The sequence below is a fragment of the Aphis gossypii genome, chromosome X (assembly GCF_020184175.1).
Source record: "Aphis gossypii isolate Hap1 chromosome X, ASM2018417v2, whole genome shotgun sequence".
Lineage (NCBI taxonomy): Eukaryota > Metazoa > Arthropoda > Insecta > Hemiptera > Aphididae > Aphis > Aphis gossypii.
In genome coordinates this window covers 61,133,058-61,152,342 of record NC_065533.1, presented here as the reverse complement: position 1 = coordinate 61,152,342, position 19,285 = coordinate 61,133,058, and the positions used below count along the sequence as shown (strand labels likewise).

The following is a 19,285-nucleotide window of genomic DNA, read 5'->3' as shown; positions in this document are numbered from 1 at the left end:
CATGATGTTTACTACACACGCACGATCTCACAAAAAAAATGCCTGCGGTCAATGATTTAAACATATTTTTAATTTATTATTACTTATATTTGGATCATACATATAATATCTTATGCATGTATAGGTAAGTTCCGAGCAGGTGTATATGTTGGTCGGTATAATAGTCGAATATCTGCCGTGACGTCGTTTTGTATAATGGCCTACGACTTACGAGTTGGCACTGAAACATACTACAATATAACGTGCAAGGACACTAGCACTAAATATAATATTATCAACAAGGTTTCCTACAGTATAGTTGACTATTGATTGTATCGCTTGGCTATAAAATAAATGTTTTTTGTACGCCTGACTTTAACGGGACACCTGTGGTTTCTTTCTTAGTTCTGGAAGGAGAGTAGGATATGTTTAAAATTTTACGACAGAAGCAGCAATAATCGTCTGATTTCAAAAAACAAGATTATAATATTTTGACAAATTCATAAAATTCTGATTAGTCGATATTTGCTTGAATTCCTCATCCGTTGTTGTTGAAGAGAGATTTAAAATTTTGCAACCTAGCACTGGCATTTTAATTTTCCGTCGTGCACTTGCCTGTTCGCTCGCCATTTTGAATATTTCATACGCACGCAAGTTCAGACAAATCTAAATGAGCATACGTGCGCATGAAATACGCCTGCAGAGAATGAATTAAACACATTCCAACATTTTTAAAAATATTATTATTACACGCACTGCTATCATTTTTGTGTTGATTAATTGGAAAATCAGTAACCCTGATCATGATATAGCGCTAATATTTTAATACTGTGATATACAATATGGCGTGTGATGGCCTCCCTTGTACCATGACTTATAAAAGAAAAAAAAATTGTGTGAAAAAACGTTTATAAATTTAAATTTTTTTTGGTTTAAAAATAATTGCCGACTTTCCAAATTAATCCACACTTTTTATATGTGATGCACACGCCGATCAGGTTTTTAGCACATAATTGTTTAGTGTCTGCGACGTTGATAGTATGTATTACTGAACAGATATAATATTAATGTTAATAATCGTTGGATTTATTACATGTCGTATATTTAAGTGATCTTTCTGACCGGTTACACAATTTCGCAGGAAAAAATTGTTGGGCATGTACTTTGTATACGAACGTGTTTAAAAAAAAAAAAAAAATTTAAATTGGATTCGGGTAATATATTGTTCTAAAAATGTTGATGTTTAATATTATTGAGTATTTGAAAAATTATTATTTTTTTTTAATAAATGACGTAGTAATTCAAAACGTTCAAGAGGTGTCATCCCTAATCCCTACCTATATTTTATTATATTCTTCTAAAATGTTGAAGTATGATAATAATAATAAAAAGTTTTAACCACAATAGTAGTTATATTGAGTACAGTGTTATAAAATCATAATTACACCTTCAGACTTGGTGAGTATAATAATCGTTTGTTTCAAAACCACAACAGTATTGACTTAAAGAATTGTTTGGGTAGCTACCACTGATGTCGCGCGAGTTTCGGCTGGTCGATTGTTCAGTTTAATAATATAATAATTCGATCTCGCGGAACAATGTAAGGTAACAAGGGCTTTATTATGGTATTCTATTATACTTTTATACACAGGAAACGCGTATTTTTATGTAAAATGCATCAAATGTCTACCGAAGTCATGCTATTCCGCCAGAGTATTAGTAGCCATTCGTTTCCAACCAAATTAAAAAACAAAAAATTATATATTGTTTACGCCAAAAATAATTCCGAATCGTGGGTGGTTCTGCGAAAGAAATAACTAAATGTTTATTTAAATTTAAAACAAAGTTGATGCCTACGAAATTTTGACTATTCCCCTTACATTTCTTAACACAACCATATGAGTCAGATTATACCTCATATACGGACACTGCACAACGATCGATTTTGTAGCTAGAAGATCAGAAACCTCATCAAAACCACCGTATACCAGTTTATGAAGAAAAAACGTATGATATTGCTTATAGCATAATATACAGTAGGTACATACTATAATAATTATATAAACTATATTATAAAGGATGTTTCATAATATAACTTGTTCACAATCTAAATCAATTTCGTATAAGTATAATTTTTTTATAATCAGGAATTAAACTTTGTATAATAAGTATAAAATCCTATGATTAAAAGTTTGGAAAATATATAGGTATAGGAACTATGATACCTAGTTTAAAAATGATGTCGATTAAAACAGTTAAATTCACATCATTATTTTTTTTTTTTTTTTAATAGTCAAAGTATAATAAATACTAAACAAAAACTAAATCTAATTAGTATACTGTGTGCTTTATTTGCGAAACAGTTTATAAAAACTATTTTCTTAAGTACTTATACACATCCAAATTAACCGGATTTTTTTTGTTAAAATTCCAATTTATATTATAAACATCGAATTTAATAAAACTACTTGCCTAACAGGTTTTTTAAAACAGAAGTATTTTTAAATTGTATTTAAAATAGTATTCGTATGCATATTGAAAATGTCTAAAAGACAGAATTTGAATAAATGGATTATAAAACAGAGTTGATCATCGTCATTGGCGAATCACTCTGTATGTAGTAGTCAGTCGTCGTATCGATGAAACAAAAACCTATTAATAATATATATACTATATTATAATGCTCGATATCGCCTATCAATATTATTATGGCAGCATGTCCGGTAATTGTAGTGCGACGGTGACTAGGAAATGTTACGGTTTCATGAATATATATTATTATTATAGGATGGGTTTTTTCCGAAGAGACGTGTGAGCAGGAAACTCGAAAAAATTGTCATCGCTTCGTTGTCACGTCGTCATAAAATAATAATATGTATAAAATTATATGGAAAAAAGATATTACAAGTATTAAAACTCATCGTCGCGACTCTCGACAGAACCGACCTTAATTATTATAATATTATACATTTTATAAAATATAGATAACGCGGGGTGTCTAAGCTCGATTTTGTATTATTTTTTTAATCTATCCATAACCTCCACAACCCATATACAAACATCGTCTACTATCGGATTATACTACGCCGTAATAATAAGTTGAGCATACTCTACGATAGTCTATAAGCAAACAGACCCGTACTAGAAGAGAAATAAATGGATGATTTTCAAATATATTTTACTTCAATGCTAATTTTTTTTACATTTTTGGTCTAGTCATAGACTCCAAGAAGAATAACTTGTAAAAAAAATCGTTTTCCGGAGCTAGATTTTTTTTTTTTTTTTGTTAATTACCGAGGCTCCATTAAAAATATAATTACAGTATAATTACAGACCACTGCCGTATGTATAGATAGATATATTATAATATTATTCAGGTAATAAAAAATACATATTTTTAAAAAGTGTCCCTCTAATCACGTGCGTATTGGTATACCTATTTATATTATATATGTATACATATGCATAAAGTGTACAGGTGCGCTGAGAGCTGACCTGCAACGACAGTGTCTGAATACCAAATCAGTGCAAAACGATTGTAACATTTATGTACACATAGGTTAAAGTTATTCAGAGCCAGGTGATTTTTCGATAACGAAGGCGGAGGGCGTTATGAAAGAAAATACTGTTTTATTGGAAGAAAATGAAAATGGAAAAATCGTACCACTCACACCGAATATCTCTGATGCAGTCTATAGCTTCTGTAATGTACTGTAGATGTTTCACCAAGCGTGCATCCTTTCTTCGATACACAGTAAATAATATATTTATTAAAATTTTGAATTTTTAAATTTGTTAACATAGTCTGAGGGAGGATTTCCAATTATCTAGGTACTACAGAACATTTTTACGAGTAGTTTCCAAATTACCTAAATATTATGTAATAATGAGTAATAATTAAGTATAATAATCTTTAATAATGGTTTTTATAAAATATATGACGTATATATATTATGTAACATTTCGTTCAACTAATTATATCCGGAAAATGATAATAAATTATAAAATTGTTATGAATTAATAGAAAAATTTTTATAATTCTCAAATCGTCGTAACTCCCTAATTCTCAAAATAATTTTTTTGTGAACTATTATATTATCATTGTATAATATTATATATAGGTATCAGTGTATCACAGTTATACAATACTAGGGCCTTTGAATTCAATACACTAATAATGTGTTAAGTATTACATACATAATATAGCATGCTATAATTAATAAATTAAAAGAGGCGAAATAGATTATTTTTAATATGATTCAAAAAAAAAAAAAAATAAATAAATAAATATATAGGTAATTAAAAAAATAAAATAATAATATACTTTGTAAAAAAAACATCATTATGCAGAATGCAGATTGTATAAACAAATAACACAATTTTCTGGGAATCGACTTAACATTAGAATATGAGTACTACAAATTTTAAAGAAAATATGTGACAGTACATGCTCGAATTCTTAATATTAAATTAAAATTCAAACGAATTCTTTTCAGGTATAATTTTTATTACAGAAAGAATGAGAACTGAGAAGCGGGACAAAAAACAAACAAAACCCGCAAACGTATTAAATTTATAGTCCTCCGTATCCGTATAATATGCAAACTTGCGGTATATGTATATAATGTACGCGTATACCATAGAACACGTATATGGTATATGTCGTATATTATAACGGTCGAACGTCGAATGAATAATATCAGTTTCACGCGATGTACACACGTGACGTCCACACCGTGCGCGTATACGCCCGCATCTGTTTAAGCTCTGAACGTGTTTGGATCTATACTACATAATAGTTGTACTAATATTATGTATGCACTGCTATTATAATACTGTATACGAGACGACGATAGTATTACAACAAAATTATTATAATATTTGTGTGACAAAAACCATCGAAATTTGAACAAAACCGTCGCGTCTCGATCATCGTTTCACACGATTCGTATAAACTGCGTGCGAGACTCATAAATAACATACGCTTCGTATAAATATAATATTGTTTTACGACGAATGTGCAGCAGTCGTGACACGGCGATTCGATGTTACTCATGTCATATTATTTTTATCACGAATTAAATTCTTATATATAGGTATACCTACCGTAATAAAGTTTGATGGTGACCACAGCTTATAAATATTGGATTATGTATAATTTATTTCATCCAAACACTACCGTGGTTCTATTTACAACAACATTTTAACGTGTTTAGGTACCTGTCACTTGTGATTGTCATGGTCGACTTGTATCTCGTGAATGAAAAATGTGACTATTACCTATATAGGTATAGCATATATAGCAGCAGGAAATTATAATCAATAAGCATAAAGCAAATCATGATGTGATAATTAAAACTATACATTTTTAAATGTTCATTAATTAGGTATTATATAAAAATGAAAAATATCAAAAAGGATCACTATTGCGGTGTCGGATAAACATTATTCTTCTTTGCAAGCTACAATATGTATCGAATCATTCAAATAAGTAATGGATCCAAATGGATTATTCTGAATGCATAACATGCATGTCGCTATAAATGCATTATTGTAGACTGTAGTCTATCTATATCGTAGAATTGATGAAAAAAATAAATAACAAGGCCTCTTATAATATGACGTGTAATTAAATCATTAGTTATAAAATACTTTATGTACGATTAAAAAATGTAAGACACGAACTTTCATTTTTTCATTCAAAATATTTCCAATGTAAGCTTGAAAAAAAATCTAAACGCGTGTACAATTTTCGTACTCTGGTTATTTTTATTTTTTGAAGAGCAACAATATGCATCAAGTAACCTATATTGTGTCATGTTATATTATCTTTGATGATGAGCGGCACCGTCTATACCAATTGGTCGTGACTGCGACGAACAGTAGTAGACTAAACGCGTATAATTAACCTCGGCGAAAATATTATTTCGACGTAGACATTCCGGATGGATATGTCTTTCGCTTAAGCCCATTTTTTTCTTTTATCGTTATTATTTTCTTTTTAATATTTTTTGTCGTGTTTTTATACGCACACGATACTTGTCGTTCGTATAATACGATGATGCGGTTGTTTGCTACCATTCCGAACACATATTTACATTCATATACAATAGGTTCGCAGATATGATGGTATGAAGATCGATCGTAAAATCGAGATCACTGTTTCAACACAGTATAATAATATGTACCTATATCGTGTCAGTGAAGTATACGCAATTATACAATTTCTGAATAGTGAAAAAAGTAGCGTTTTCAGCAGAGCACAATTCGATAAATATGTAATTAAATTATTATACTCATACGAAAAGTCAAATAGATACGAAATCCGCACAAAAGGTAACTTGCTATTATTAATTTAATTTTGTCAATGTTCGCCACGGATGAATGCGAAGTGTATTCGATTTACTACACATATTATTATAGCTATACACTAAGCAGTGGGTACATATATAAGTCGCCGCCGCAGCCGTCTGGAACACGTGTAAATGTCGTCATCGTTTCGAAACGTACTGCACGTGAGTACATGTGTTACATACGTACGTGTAGTATACGTATATACATCGCGGCGACGGTCTTCTCTGTTACGTGACATTTAGATTTTATTGCTTGTGTAATAATGTACATGGCAAAGGAAGAGCACGAGAAAAAATGATATAGAAATAGAAATCCAAGAATCGAGTGCTCTCGACCTGCAGACGACGACCTACACTGAAAAAAAAACCATTGGTAAAATTAAGAAGATTGTCTTGTTAGCAGTTAACAATCTATAAATTGTTACCTTAATAATATTATGGTCAAAATAACAATATTATTCATTTGGTTAATAGTAGCATTGGTTATAATGATAACTGTCAAATGAAAATTAACAATGTACTATTTATTAAATTAACAATGAATTGTTGAAACGATTATATTGATCTTATTATTCTATTCTGCAGTATTGTTACTGTGGTCTGTGATCACTATTGTTTCGATACGAAATCTATTTATAGCTTGGTTTTACTAAAAAACAACAAATGTCTTGTTATCGCGATAAAAAAATTGTTAAAAAATATATTGTTTTAATCGTTTTTTCCACTGCACTCCAGCATACATGGTGTATCGTCTGTCGCCTACTTGTCTGCCGTCTTCTTGTCTGCCGTCTACTCGTCTGCTGTCTACTCGTCTGTGATCATTTGCGCGTTTTCATATTTAAAAATTTAGTACATGATGAACCACGGCGGTAGCGAATTTAAAACCACCAATAGTCTGTTTTTGGTTGTAATACTTAAATATTTCAAACATACAATTTTTAGTGTAACATAATTATTATTATACGAATACGCGTGTTCACGGTCTTTCATAGTATATTTTCTAAAAACTTGTAGCGTATGTATATACGTACCTATATTTCAAAATTAAATATATCAAACGTGAAACGAGTATAGTATTTGTTTAAATTAATTTACAACAGCTGTTTTGAAGTCGTCTAGACTTAGTGCATGTGACGGTGTCACTCTAAAACTAAACATACTAAACTTTAAATATGTTCAACACTTACGAAATTTAAACGTCAACAATTTTAGAAAATCATTCTTTCTCAGATTAGAAAATAAAAATTATTCATCGAATTTCTGTTTAAAAGTTAAAAATCTAAATTGGTCTACCTAAAAACATATATATAAAAAAAAATAAACGAACGTTTCAATAGAGCCTAGAGCTATAAATAAAATAATATAAGAAATGTTTGTAATAATATATATCTCAAATATTAAAAATGAAAATGTTGGATAATGATGTAATGTTTGCTGTCAATATAGAATTTCTCAGTAAATATGTTGGAATGTACATCGATTCCATATATCGTGTGTCAACAGAAATAGGGAACACTTTGAAGCTTTTAAAATTGGTTTGGAGAACATCAAACTAGACTAACGAAAGGCTATTCATTTTCTCTGACTTCCAATTTACACATGGTCAACAGAACTTCATTTTTTTAAGCGACAACCCTTATTTTTATATTATATTCGAATTGGTGTTACATTTTTTCAAGTATTTCGATGCATCACCTCGTATTTTCCAGATTTCAAAATTGACCGAATGAGAGTTTATTTTTATTCGTATAGGTACTTTTTAGTTTATAGCACAATGATACAATTAGAATTCATCAATTTGAAGTTTTTTTATCAATTGTTATTTTATTTTATTTATGAAAAAACGTAAGGCCTAACGTATTATGGCTTGCGTTGACTAAAATTGGCAACTTAATTTGAAATAATTTTAATTCAGTAAATTTAAGATTAAAATTTATAATACAAATTGATCTACATAAAATAACTTTAAAAAGCTTAACTTAATATTCAGCTTTGAAATGAGGAATTACGATTGAAAAAAATAGTAAAAACTATATTTATACATATATTTAGGAAAATATTTTTTAACGACTTAAAGTTGTATAAAAATACTTTCAAAAGGTGATTGTTATTTAAATAATGAGTTCTGCGTCAATAATCTCGTAGCCGATATTAAAATAATATAAGGTGTAGGTACTTACACAATATGTTTAATGCTTTAGATTCCTCTGTTTTCTCCACGGAGTTTTGTGCCTCACACCTGACCAACGAATTGTGCAGCCTTCTGGTTATGTTGAACAGCCATAATTCGGATGTCAATTCACTCAGTGCAAACTGATCGTTGACGAACCACCGGTAGGATACATCCGGTGGGTTGGCTTTCGTCAGGCACAAGAACTGCACGTCCGACCCTTCGACCAGCTTCCTTGTTGGCCCGGCAATCGTCAGCGTTATCTACAAAATGACAGATGTTAAACATAAAATAATAATGCACAAGGCATATTGTACAATTATTATTATTTATTTTATATTGAATATGATGCGCCAGCAATGACCATCACACAGCTTTTTTTTTTGTGATCACGGTTCGCGCGATTTGTATACCTAATATATACCTATAATACTATTATATCTCGTTTAAAATAAGATCTCGCTGTTCTTCGTCTTGTCGAATTTGGCGACGGTGAACTTTAAAATTAAACATTATATCCACCGCATAAAATACGCGATATAGCGTACGTTTGTGTAGTTTAATCGATTAAAGTTTTAAGTTGAAATATTTTGTGTTTTTTTCTTTTTTTTTGTAAAAGTTAAAATTAGATTTAATTTTCTATATTATTATGTAAACATTGTATAGTAGTTGAACAACAGCTAGTCGACCTCTATATCAATGCAAACTTTAATCGGATACCGAAATTCACAGATAAGCGGTCGAGTAAAAATAAGGCAACAACTACAAGGTAGTAGATTTGGAAATATCACAAAATGTATTTTATAATATGTATAGTATAATATATCATAAAATATGGCGTATAACGGGTAGGATAATAAATATTTGTATATTGTTAGTAAATATTAGATATAAGTATTTAACTACCCGTTTAAAATTCAACTTTTGTACATGTAATGCTCAAGAATTATGTACTTATATTCGGAATCTGGTATTATGAAATCAAAAATTCATAACACCATTAAATTATATGTACAAAACTAAAAATATAAACCGATAAAAAACAATAAAAATGTATTAAAAAACATATTTTTAAAAACATTAATACTTCGAGAAAATGAATAATGAATAATGCAGTTTACCGGTGTAAGAATATACCCTGTATATAATGTACATCCTTACATTTACATATTACCGATGTAAGTTATTGATTAAACGAAAGAAAACGGGATGAGATAAAAAAGCTCTCTGCTCGTTGATAAAATATTTATAAGAAATAATATTGCGAGTGTACTCACTAGGGTTAGGTTCTACATCTCTTATATAATATTATATGCGTATACCTATTATAAAGCGTACCTCCTGTGATATCGCCGCTCCGTAATTAGCGTAATGGCGCGGAATTAAAAATAAAATAAAAAAAAAACAACCGAAATAAAACCGTAGGTATATGCTTTAATAATACTTCGTACCTACGTGTAATATATGTATACGATTTAAATATTATATTATACTTTTCGGGTCTAGATCCAATACACGTATAAAGGTATAATAAGAAGCGAGCGCGAAGGACTACTTTATTACCTATATATATACCTATATGGCTATACCTATATAATATATATAATATGTGTTCGATTTTTATAATAACGTCATGCACAAAACGAATGATCGGAAATAATAATTAGATCTTCTCGCCTTGAAATATTACAGCGCGTACGGAACCCTACCATATAATAATACGCCACTCGATCACGCGGTCTATAGATTATACATCGTACCCATATATAATATATATATATAGCTCTGGTAAGCGCGGTGGTCGCAATAAGACGTATTATGTTGCATTCTCATTGTAGATACGCACATGCTATAAAATATATATGTACATATAAAATACAATGTTATTGCGTATATCGGGAAATTACTATTTTTCGATTTCAACCGTATAGTCCAAGCATGGACCTGCAGCAAATATTATGCAGCCTGCAGCAATATACGATATAGGGCGATTTACCGAGAACGCTCATCCCAATTTATTCATTTAACGTTGCTCAAAATCTGATTTTTAGAAGTCAGAGTGAATAATTTTTTTTTTTAATTCTGAAGTCGAAACTCGAACGAAAAGTTAACTGTTTATACCAAAAATAAGGCCGTTAAAATTTTTTTTACAAAAATATACAATTTATTATGTTATAATGAATCCATAGGTAGCGTTATATTATTGGACCATTTTTACAAATTATATAAATGTAAAATATAACTCAAAAACTATTTTTTCGAATTTTAATTCAATACATCCATGTTCAGAAAAAGAAGTCACTAGTTGACTAGTCAGTTAAATAATTTACAGTAAAAAAGGGACATTTTCATATGAAAAACAGAAGTTTTTATTTCCATACACAGGATACATGTAAATCCTTAATTAGTACAAAAGTGTTAGAATATATTTAAAAGCTCCAATAATCAGATTTTGAATAGAATATGCGTAGTATTGAAGAAAAAAAGGCGAACATGAGGCTTGTTGAGTCACCATATTTTTACGCGTATAGATATTATAAATATTATTATAATAGTCAATAGATCTGGTCCTATCCTTCGTAAAAGTATAGTATATATATTTTACATAATAATATATAGTCGCGGTCTGGTATTATTTTTTTTCTTTCGTCGTTTACGTCGTCCCGGACTCAATATGGATTCACACGCATATTCGTCGTCGTCGCCCGCGTCCCCGCGCTTTCCCCCCTACACGTAGACGCGATGTGAGAACGGAAAAAGAAACCCAAATATGGAAATGGCGGTGCTGGTCGTAAAAGGAAGGGGGCAAAAGAGGAAAAAAAATCGAAAAGAAACAATGACTATACAGTAAACGCGTGTAATATATGAAGTGGCGACGGAGAGAAGGTGGGGGGTACTCTGTTATTAAACATTGTCATTAATACATATAATATTATTATTTTACAGATATTACGACATGCGCGTTAAAATAATAATATATTATATACGCGTGTGTGTCATATGGGAAGCGGAGAGGTCCGCCCGTACACTGCACATGTGCCGGCGACGGGGTTCATCAGAATCTCCCGAACCACGCGGGGTGGATGTATTCTACGACGACGACGAAAAAAAATCCGAAATTATATAACATAATAAATATATACATATACACACGCGATACCCTGCAACAGACGTCGTCTGTCTGCCAGGCGCGATTATAACTAACAACGCGGCGCTGCACTGATTATTATATTATACACAACGACGTCGACGGCGATGATGATTTTTTTTTCTTTCGGTTTTTAGACTCGGGTAGAACACGACGACGTTTTTAATGAGATAATATGCGCGCGCTTCATTCTTTTAATGGCTATACAGCTATACATAATATTGTATTTTCTAATATACATATTATTATATGGTAATATATTATTTTATTATTATACACGTGTATTCGGTAAACTGCACTTATTACGACGAGCACAGTGGCGACCCAGACACGACCGTATTATCGGTTTTTTTTAGAAAAAAGAAAATTATTTATTTATTTATGACAGTCTGCAATGTACCATTACCTCCCAATCCTGTCCCGGTCATTTTTGTTTTACATTTTTTCCCGCTTATTTTCGACCAACGTACAAATGAAAAAACGGAGACGAAGTGATGGTTACGTATTATATAATATTATAGTGTATTACCCAAATATTATAGCTTACTATTATTACGGTTTTGAAAATTCGTGTGCGTTCACAGCTCTACAACTGGAGTGAAAAATCGGCCACTTTAATATTTACTTATTATTTTCGTCTTTTCATTGAACCCATTATTTAAAACATAATATACCAAAGCTTCTTCACGTGTGTTTTAATAGATGAGTACAATTTGCATGTTTTCATCTGTAATGCGTTTAACTAAATGCATACTCTGACTTTTACGTGTTATTAATATTATTAAAACCGTAAGAAACGTATACTAAAACAACAATATTAGAATTCGGATGAACATTTTGTAAAAAAAACACCGTACATGTTCATCAGAGATTTTGAAATGTTGCCTTAACTTTGCACTCTAACCGAAAAAAAGTGACCAGAGAAACTCAGGCACAATAGAGTGATTGTAGCTGCTAAAGGTATATGGACGGGACGTATATCCTTTCTTGGATTTTTTTTTAGTTATTATATTATTAAAACATTTTTTTAAATTTTATTTGCGCTTTTATCAATTCCTTCCACCGTTCGCGATTTCATCCGTCTTCAATCTTTGTCAGTCTATTTAAAGTTGCCTGTAGTGCATATAATATATATATATGTACACTATACAGCTACCCGTCTATTTCAGCCTTTTAGATTTCAAAATACTTTGACTTTGAATTTCAATATCCCAATTTTTTCTTTGCGCGTATACATACACGATTTCTCAATTCCAGGTTTAGCGTGATGGGATCGCATATATATAAGACACATAATATATTTCTCGGGATTTCTCTTTCGAACACCCGCAGGAGTTTTAGCTCATCGTCGTTTTTTGTCGAATCGATAAAATATATACCACCGACATCATTCGTATAAAGTAACGGGATTTTTTTTCTATCTACTCGTCGCCTTTCTATATTATTACGAGTATAAATTATAATATTATACATCATAGACGGCGTATGTTTTCCTCGTCTAGCGGACCGGTAAACACGTAAGAATTACATTTTAATTTAGGCCGATACTGCTGCGCATCAGAAGCAAAGTATAATAATAATTGTATTACATTATAACATTATACGCGTACATATCGCTGGAGTATTATATAGGTAGCCAACCGTCAGGTATTTATATTTTTTCCATTGTGTTTTACAGCATCCCGACGACGGGTGAGAACATATAGGGATCCGACAAATTACATTATCACAACCATTGTTTTGGTCCCGTGTACGTGATGGACATATGGGTAGGCCGCTGTTGTACTACAACACGTATCGTAGGTATAAAGTGAACTCGTGTAATATAAAACAAATTGATATAATAACGTCTCCGCGGTAATATTATAATGACACACTATATCGTCACTCGCTCGAATTATTATTCACGTACGCCGATATTAAATCTATGATGATTGTCCCGACTCCCGGACAGTCGTGCAAGCACAACGACTGGTCGACGACGAGTGTATGAAGGACTACATCATCGTAGGAAAGAGTTACGCGCTGGACACGGGTGGGCGGTACTGGCAGGTTTTTATTATTATTGTTTTAATGAGGATTATGGACCAAGGATCGCCGGGAGAGAACGTATCATATTTTAACGTGTATATAGGGAAATAACATAATATTTTGTTAGTGGCCCTACGTATCGTATTAGCCGCGCGTACATCGAGGGCACGTCGCAGATATTATAGCCTAGCTGTAAGTTAGTATAATATAATACAATATTTTAATTACTCACTGAAAGTCGTATGGGCGACAGGTGATTTACACGGATTGCGAACCGAAATCGGATTTTCGACGCGTTTATTGATTGCTGTATATAGTGCTTATATGTATCGAGTCAAGCACTACGTTAAATCGATTTTAAATAGTTCTCAATAACGGACGCCATAAATATTACTAGGTAGGTGGTAACAACGTGATAACGCGTTATATTATATTATTATTATGTCTAGTGTCTAAGTTATTATATTAGCCAGTAGGTATAGCGATTAACTATTATAGTGCCCTTAACTGTATTAGGTATATGGTTAACGTTTTGGTCACGAGTTTAATATTACTAATATTAATAAATATTTGGTAGGTACGTTCAGATGCGAGGACACACTGCATAATAATCGATATTGTTTATAATTAACTATACAATATAATAAATGAACAAAAAAAAGCATGTTGTCCCTTTATGTATTGAGCCATTTATACTCCTAATATGAAATCGGCACGATCCAGATTGAAATGCTTTATTTTATTTTCGCGTATATAGTTACGTATAATAAAATAATAATATTATTAACAAGTCAAAAGGATTGAAACGTTTGAGTTAGTTTAAAATGTTTAAATAATAGAAATTATATATTCGTAAGAGGGGAACTTATACATAATATTATAATCCACAGATTATTCGTATTTTTTGATTTTTTGACGTTACTGCTCCATCACGATATTATGATAATATTTATACAACACTTAAGTATATATAATATACTTCCACCGAGCATGCTGCTCGCACGTCATATAATAATATGTAATAAATAATAATGTGTAAACATTGTAAACATCACACGGCAACAAGTGTCAAAATAATAATAACAATATTATCATATTAAATAACACGCGTGCAACAAGTCGTATACCTACACGTAGGTGCATAAACGATCGAAAGTGTATTTCAAAATAATTCGTCCTTATAATGTTATATAAAATATTTTACAAAATGCACGTAAATATCTTATGATGCAGTAAACGTATGTGTACAGTAGTCGTGGTTATGACGATGAGAATGGTTGGCGGTGCTGCTACCGTGTGTAATGAGGGTCGGAAAGTTGAATCGAAAAATTTTAAGTGTTAACAAGTAATAACGTCACAACGACAATTTGTTCGATCGGGGAATTGAAGTTTTACGTAAATATACTGAATTTTTAGTTATCAATTACTAAAAATCGGTTACATAATGGTGTCAAGTGAATCGATAAATTACAGTTTTAATTCGAATTACCAGAACAACAGAACTTTTATAGTTATATTTATTTAAATGTTGAAAAGCTGACAGTTAGAATCATTATTATTATACCGTTATTGAAAAATATGTAAAAATTTATTGGAATATTGTTACACCTACTATAAATACGTAAATTATTTATTTTAAAAATCATATGAATATTTTTTTTAATAAATCAAAAAAGTGTATATGTTTGTAATGAAAATTGATATTACTTTTATTTGGTCAATTAATTTTTTAACTTTATAACTGTTACGACAAAATTACTTTAAAAATAAGCCAGCGCTACCGAAGCTATGTACATTTTAGTTATTATGAAATAAAATAAGATTAATTATCATTATAAAAAAATGTAAAAATCTGTATAGGGAATAAGTATAAAACTAATAAACAAAAATTATAATTTGCCACCATGAAAACACCAAACTAGATACTTCACATTTTTTTTAACACAAAAATTGACTTGGAAAATTAATGTAGCCTGTAAAGTTCAATGGATTACTCAGCAAAGTATACTTTTAGACAGTGATCATTTGAATAGAAGAAATGTAATACATAGGGCCTATATATACCTACTTATAGATATAATATTTTAAAATATGAATCTCAATGATTATAATTACTACAACTATAATATTATTATAATTATATAAAACTTTTCGAATTTTATATCTCTCCGTTGCTGTTAATTAAAATCAACATTTCCCCTTTTGAATAATATCATATAATATTAGACGCCCACTATTGAACTTACAAACATTACGTACACACACACAGGCACATATATATTCAAAGTATATTTTTGATAAGTAAGCACACTATTCAACAAATTCAAGATGGACGTAGCGTATAAAATACAGAATGATTAACGAAGCCTGGTCATCCCCTTCGCTTTCTTCGACAAAGCGCAGTTTTTCAAATTATTGTGATTTTTCGTACTAATTTAAGAGAATCACGCGGAGATACAAACTTCTGTTTTAAAACTGACATTTTTGTAAAACTATATTTTTAAGGACTATTATCCTTAGTATAAACATTTTAATAACTGAGAAACTACTCGTTTAAATTTTGAATTAAGTAGGTACGTTAAAATGTTCGAAAACATTCTTTCAGTAATTTTAATCATTTACAGTGAAAATGAGAGGATCTAGTTTGGAAAACAAAAGTTTGTATCGCCACAGAATATTTGTTAAGTATAGTAGTAGTGTAGTACATACAATTTCAAGAATTTTATAATGTGGTTTTTAAGCATATTTAAAATCAGAACTTGAATAAATACATTGTTAAATTAAAAAACGGGGCTTGGTTAATCCACCGTGTATAGTATCATCTACGTAGTTGTGGTGCTGCTGCGGTCATAAACACGTATAGGTATTTAATGTGTTTATCATGGAATATATTAAACAATTTATGATTAAGTCGTGACACAAATCGATCATTGTCCGGACGTATTATTATAATAATTTACGACTGTTTATCGTTGTGCGTATTATCTGCGTACTCCCTCCATGTGTGTGTGTGTGTGTGTGTTAAACGTATATAATATATATTGTTATATTGCGTTATTAATAATTATTATTATGTATAATAAATAGATTATGGTCATGGGCAAAAAACGTATTATGTACTGCTGGACACGCGAGCAAGTGCTTGGACGAATTTTCTTTCGATTATTATTTTATCAACTAACTAGAATTATTAATAGTGCTGTTATATTAATCGCAATAAATTGAAGATGTGGTTCATTTAATGTGTTTTACGTAATTAAATGTACATTCCAGGGTGTTCCATTTTTTTTTGTATTCTTTTGAATGGCAACAATACATTTTTAATATTGTTCGTTCCGAAACTGAGCATTTTTCAGAGTTCTCTTTGATCTATTGGCATCAAATTCCGGACAAGTAGTTTATTAGTAAGTTATTATATAATAAGTATTTAAAGTTTAGACGAGTTAAGTAACGGATTAACATTTTTCGAAATATTTGAGTAATACTTTATAATCTTTCGCTTCTCGTCTAAAATTAAAATACTTATATATGTAAACTACTTGTAAAAAACCCGAATTTTATACATCAAAGCAGGTACACAAAAAAAAAAATAATAAATAAAAATATGCTTTGGAATAAGAAATTTAAAATGCATGTTTAAAAAAAATGATAACTATTAAGTATTTTTTTTGAAAAATAAAGTTTTTTAAACAATTATTTTATTGCGTTAGAAACATCACCGATATAATGCTGGTATATAGGTATATATTATATTATTATGTGCTTTGTATCTACCATTCTACCACAATTCAGACATCTCATTTTTTTTATGCATTTAGTTTATTGATAAATATCATAGAATACGTAGGTATCAATGTATCGAACAACCGGAAATTCGTTCAATTGTGTTAATAATAATAAGTTCGAAAATTCATAATTATCTACTGTCTCGATTTAGACCGTTATTAGAGCTAACTATAATAGGATTTCCAATTAAAAGTCACCGTTTTAAAGTACCATAGATATAATATTATCTAATAAAACTGCGTCTGTGGTCAGTTTTGGTGCATAAAATAAAAAGCTGTGTGACGATCAATATAATAATTCTATTAAAATATAAAACTCGCGGTAAACGTTTAGTCACGATTCTACGTCGCAAATCAGTTAATATTGATACGATCAAGACATAGAATACGGTTTAGGAAACAAAACACACATATCATTTAAACGTTAAATTATATTTTTCATATGTCACCGAGATATTTTTTTAGAATTAACTTTCAGCAAAACAACCTAATAATAACTTTATACGCGTTTTCGAGTTGTAAAAATCTATATCGTAACCACGTTTAAGTAAGTGTATAATACTTAGACTTTCGGCTGTATTTGACCGCTACGAGTGGATTTGTTGATGTGAATGGCATACGTATAAAGGGGCGGTGGTTTGCATAAGAAAACGTGTTATAGGGTTGCAATATATAGACGATCAATCTGCAATATAATATGGATTCAAAACAACAAATCGAATCGATCGTGAAGTCTGCTCTACATTGAATTTCCCGCGTATTCGATTTTATATCGATTGGATAAATCGACTAGAAAACCGTCCACAACAGTCTTTTTCATAAGTTATATAAAATATACATAATTTGTACGTAGAAAATAGATACGCATGAAAATATTTAAAATCCAAGCAAGTCGCACAAACTTATAGAGTCAAATATCAATTCGAATCATCTGTTTTCAGAAACTCTGCAGGCACTAAACGCGTGCAGATGAAATATTATTATAATATACATAATATATACGCCGTACTCGCGGGCCTACGACGCTCTCGTCTCTGGCGCGGGGGCGTCGTGAACTGTTTAAACGATTTACAAACACACACAGACGCACAAATACTATATATACACACATACTCGTACGTCCGTACATAATACGATTTCAACTACATACAACGCAACAACGGGGCGCAGAAATGTTTTTCCAGACGTCGGCAAAGGCGGAGGTGAGTCTGTTGTTGTTGTTGTTATTATTATTATTATTGTCCGGTAAATGGTCTGCGCGTTCGTATAGTCGATGTGTCGGAGAGCGGGCGAGCGATTCCCACGGCCGCGTGTGCGACGACAGACGTCAGACCCGTCGCCTCCTCCGCACCGCCGTCGCACCTTGGCCGTTTTTCTTCACATTTTTATTCTCTTCCGACTCGTGTTAAATTACAAAGTCTCTATATACCTACTGTATACACACGATCGTTGAGTTTTATTTCATTATTATTATTATTATACAGTCGCTGGTATACAGACGGTCGGAACTACACTTATTATTGTTATTATTATGTATGTATGTATATATACGTACACACGACCACCGCGTGCTGCAGCAACACTGCACATCGCTTTATACAACCCGCTACACCCCCTCACCGAAACTATCGCCTCGCAGACAGACATCGTGATATGTTGATATACACGCGTATACGTGTGCGGTAGTTTATACGTACAATAGTATCACAACCGCTTGTAACGGCGGCGGCTGTGGTGGTGAGAATGAAACGAAAAAAGCCCATCGTGCACGGGTGTGGGGGCGGAGGAACACGGTCGTAATAGTGATGAGAGAGGGGGG

General features: G+C 31.2%; 1 protein-coding gene across 1 annotated transcript in view; it reads right to left on the bottom strand.

Moving 5' to 3' along the window:
* LOC114124187 (irregular chiasm C-roughest protein-like) overlaps positions 1-19,285 on the bottom strand; it is a 205,513-nt gene that overhangs the window by 58,016 nt on the left and 128,212 nt on the right. Inside the window, exon 5 of the mRNA XM_050205793.1 lies at positions 8,513-8,765. Coding sequence (XP_050061750.1) covers positions 8,513-8,765 — 253 coding nt within the window. The remainder of the gene's footprint in view (positions 1-8,512; positions 8,766-19,285) is intronic.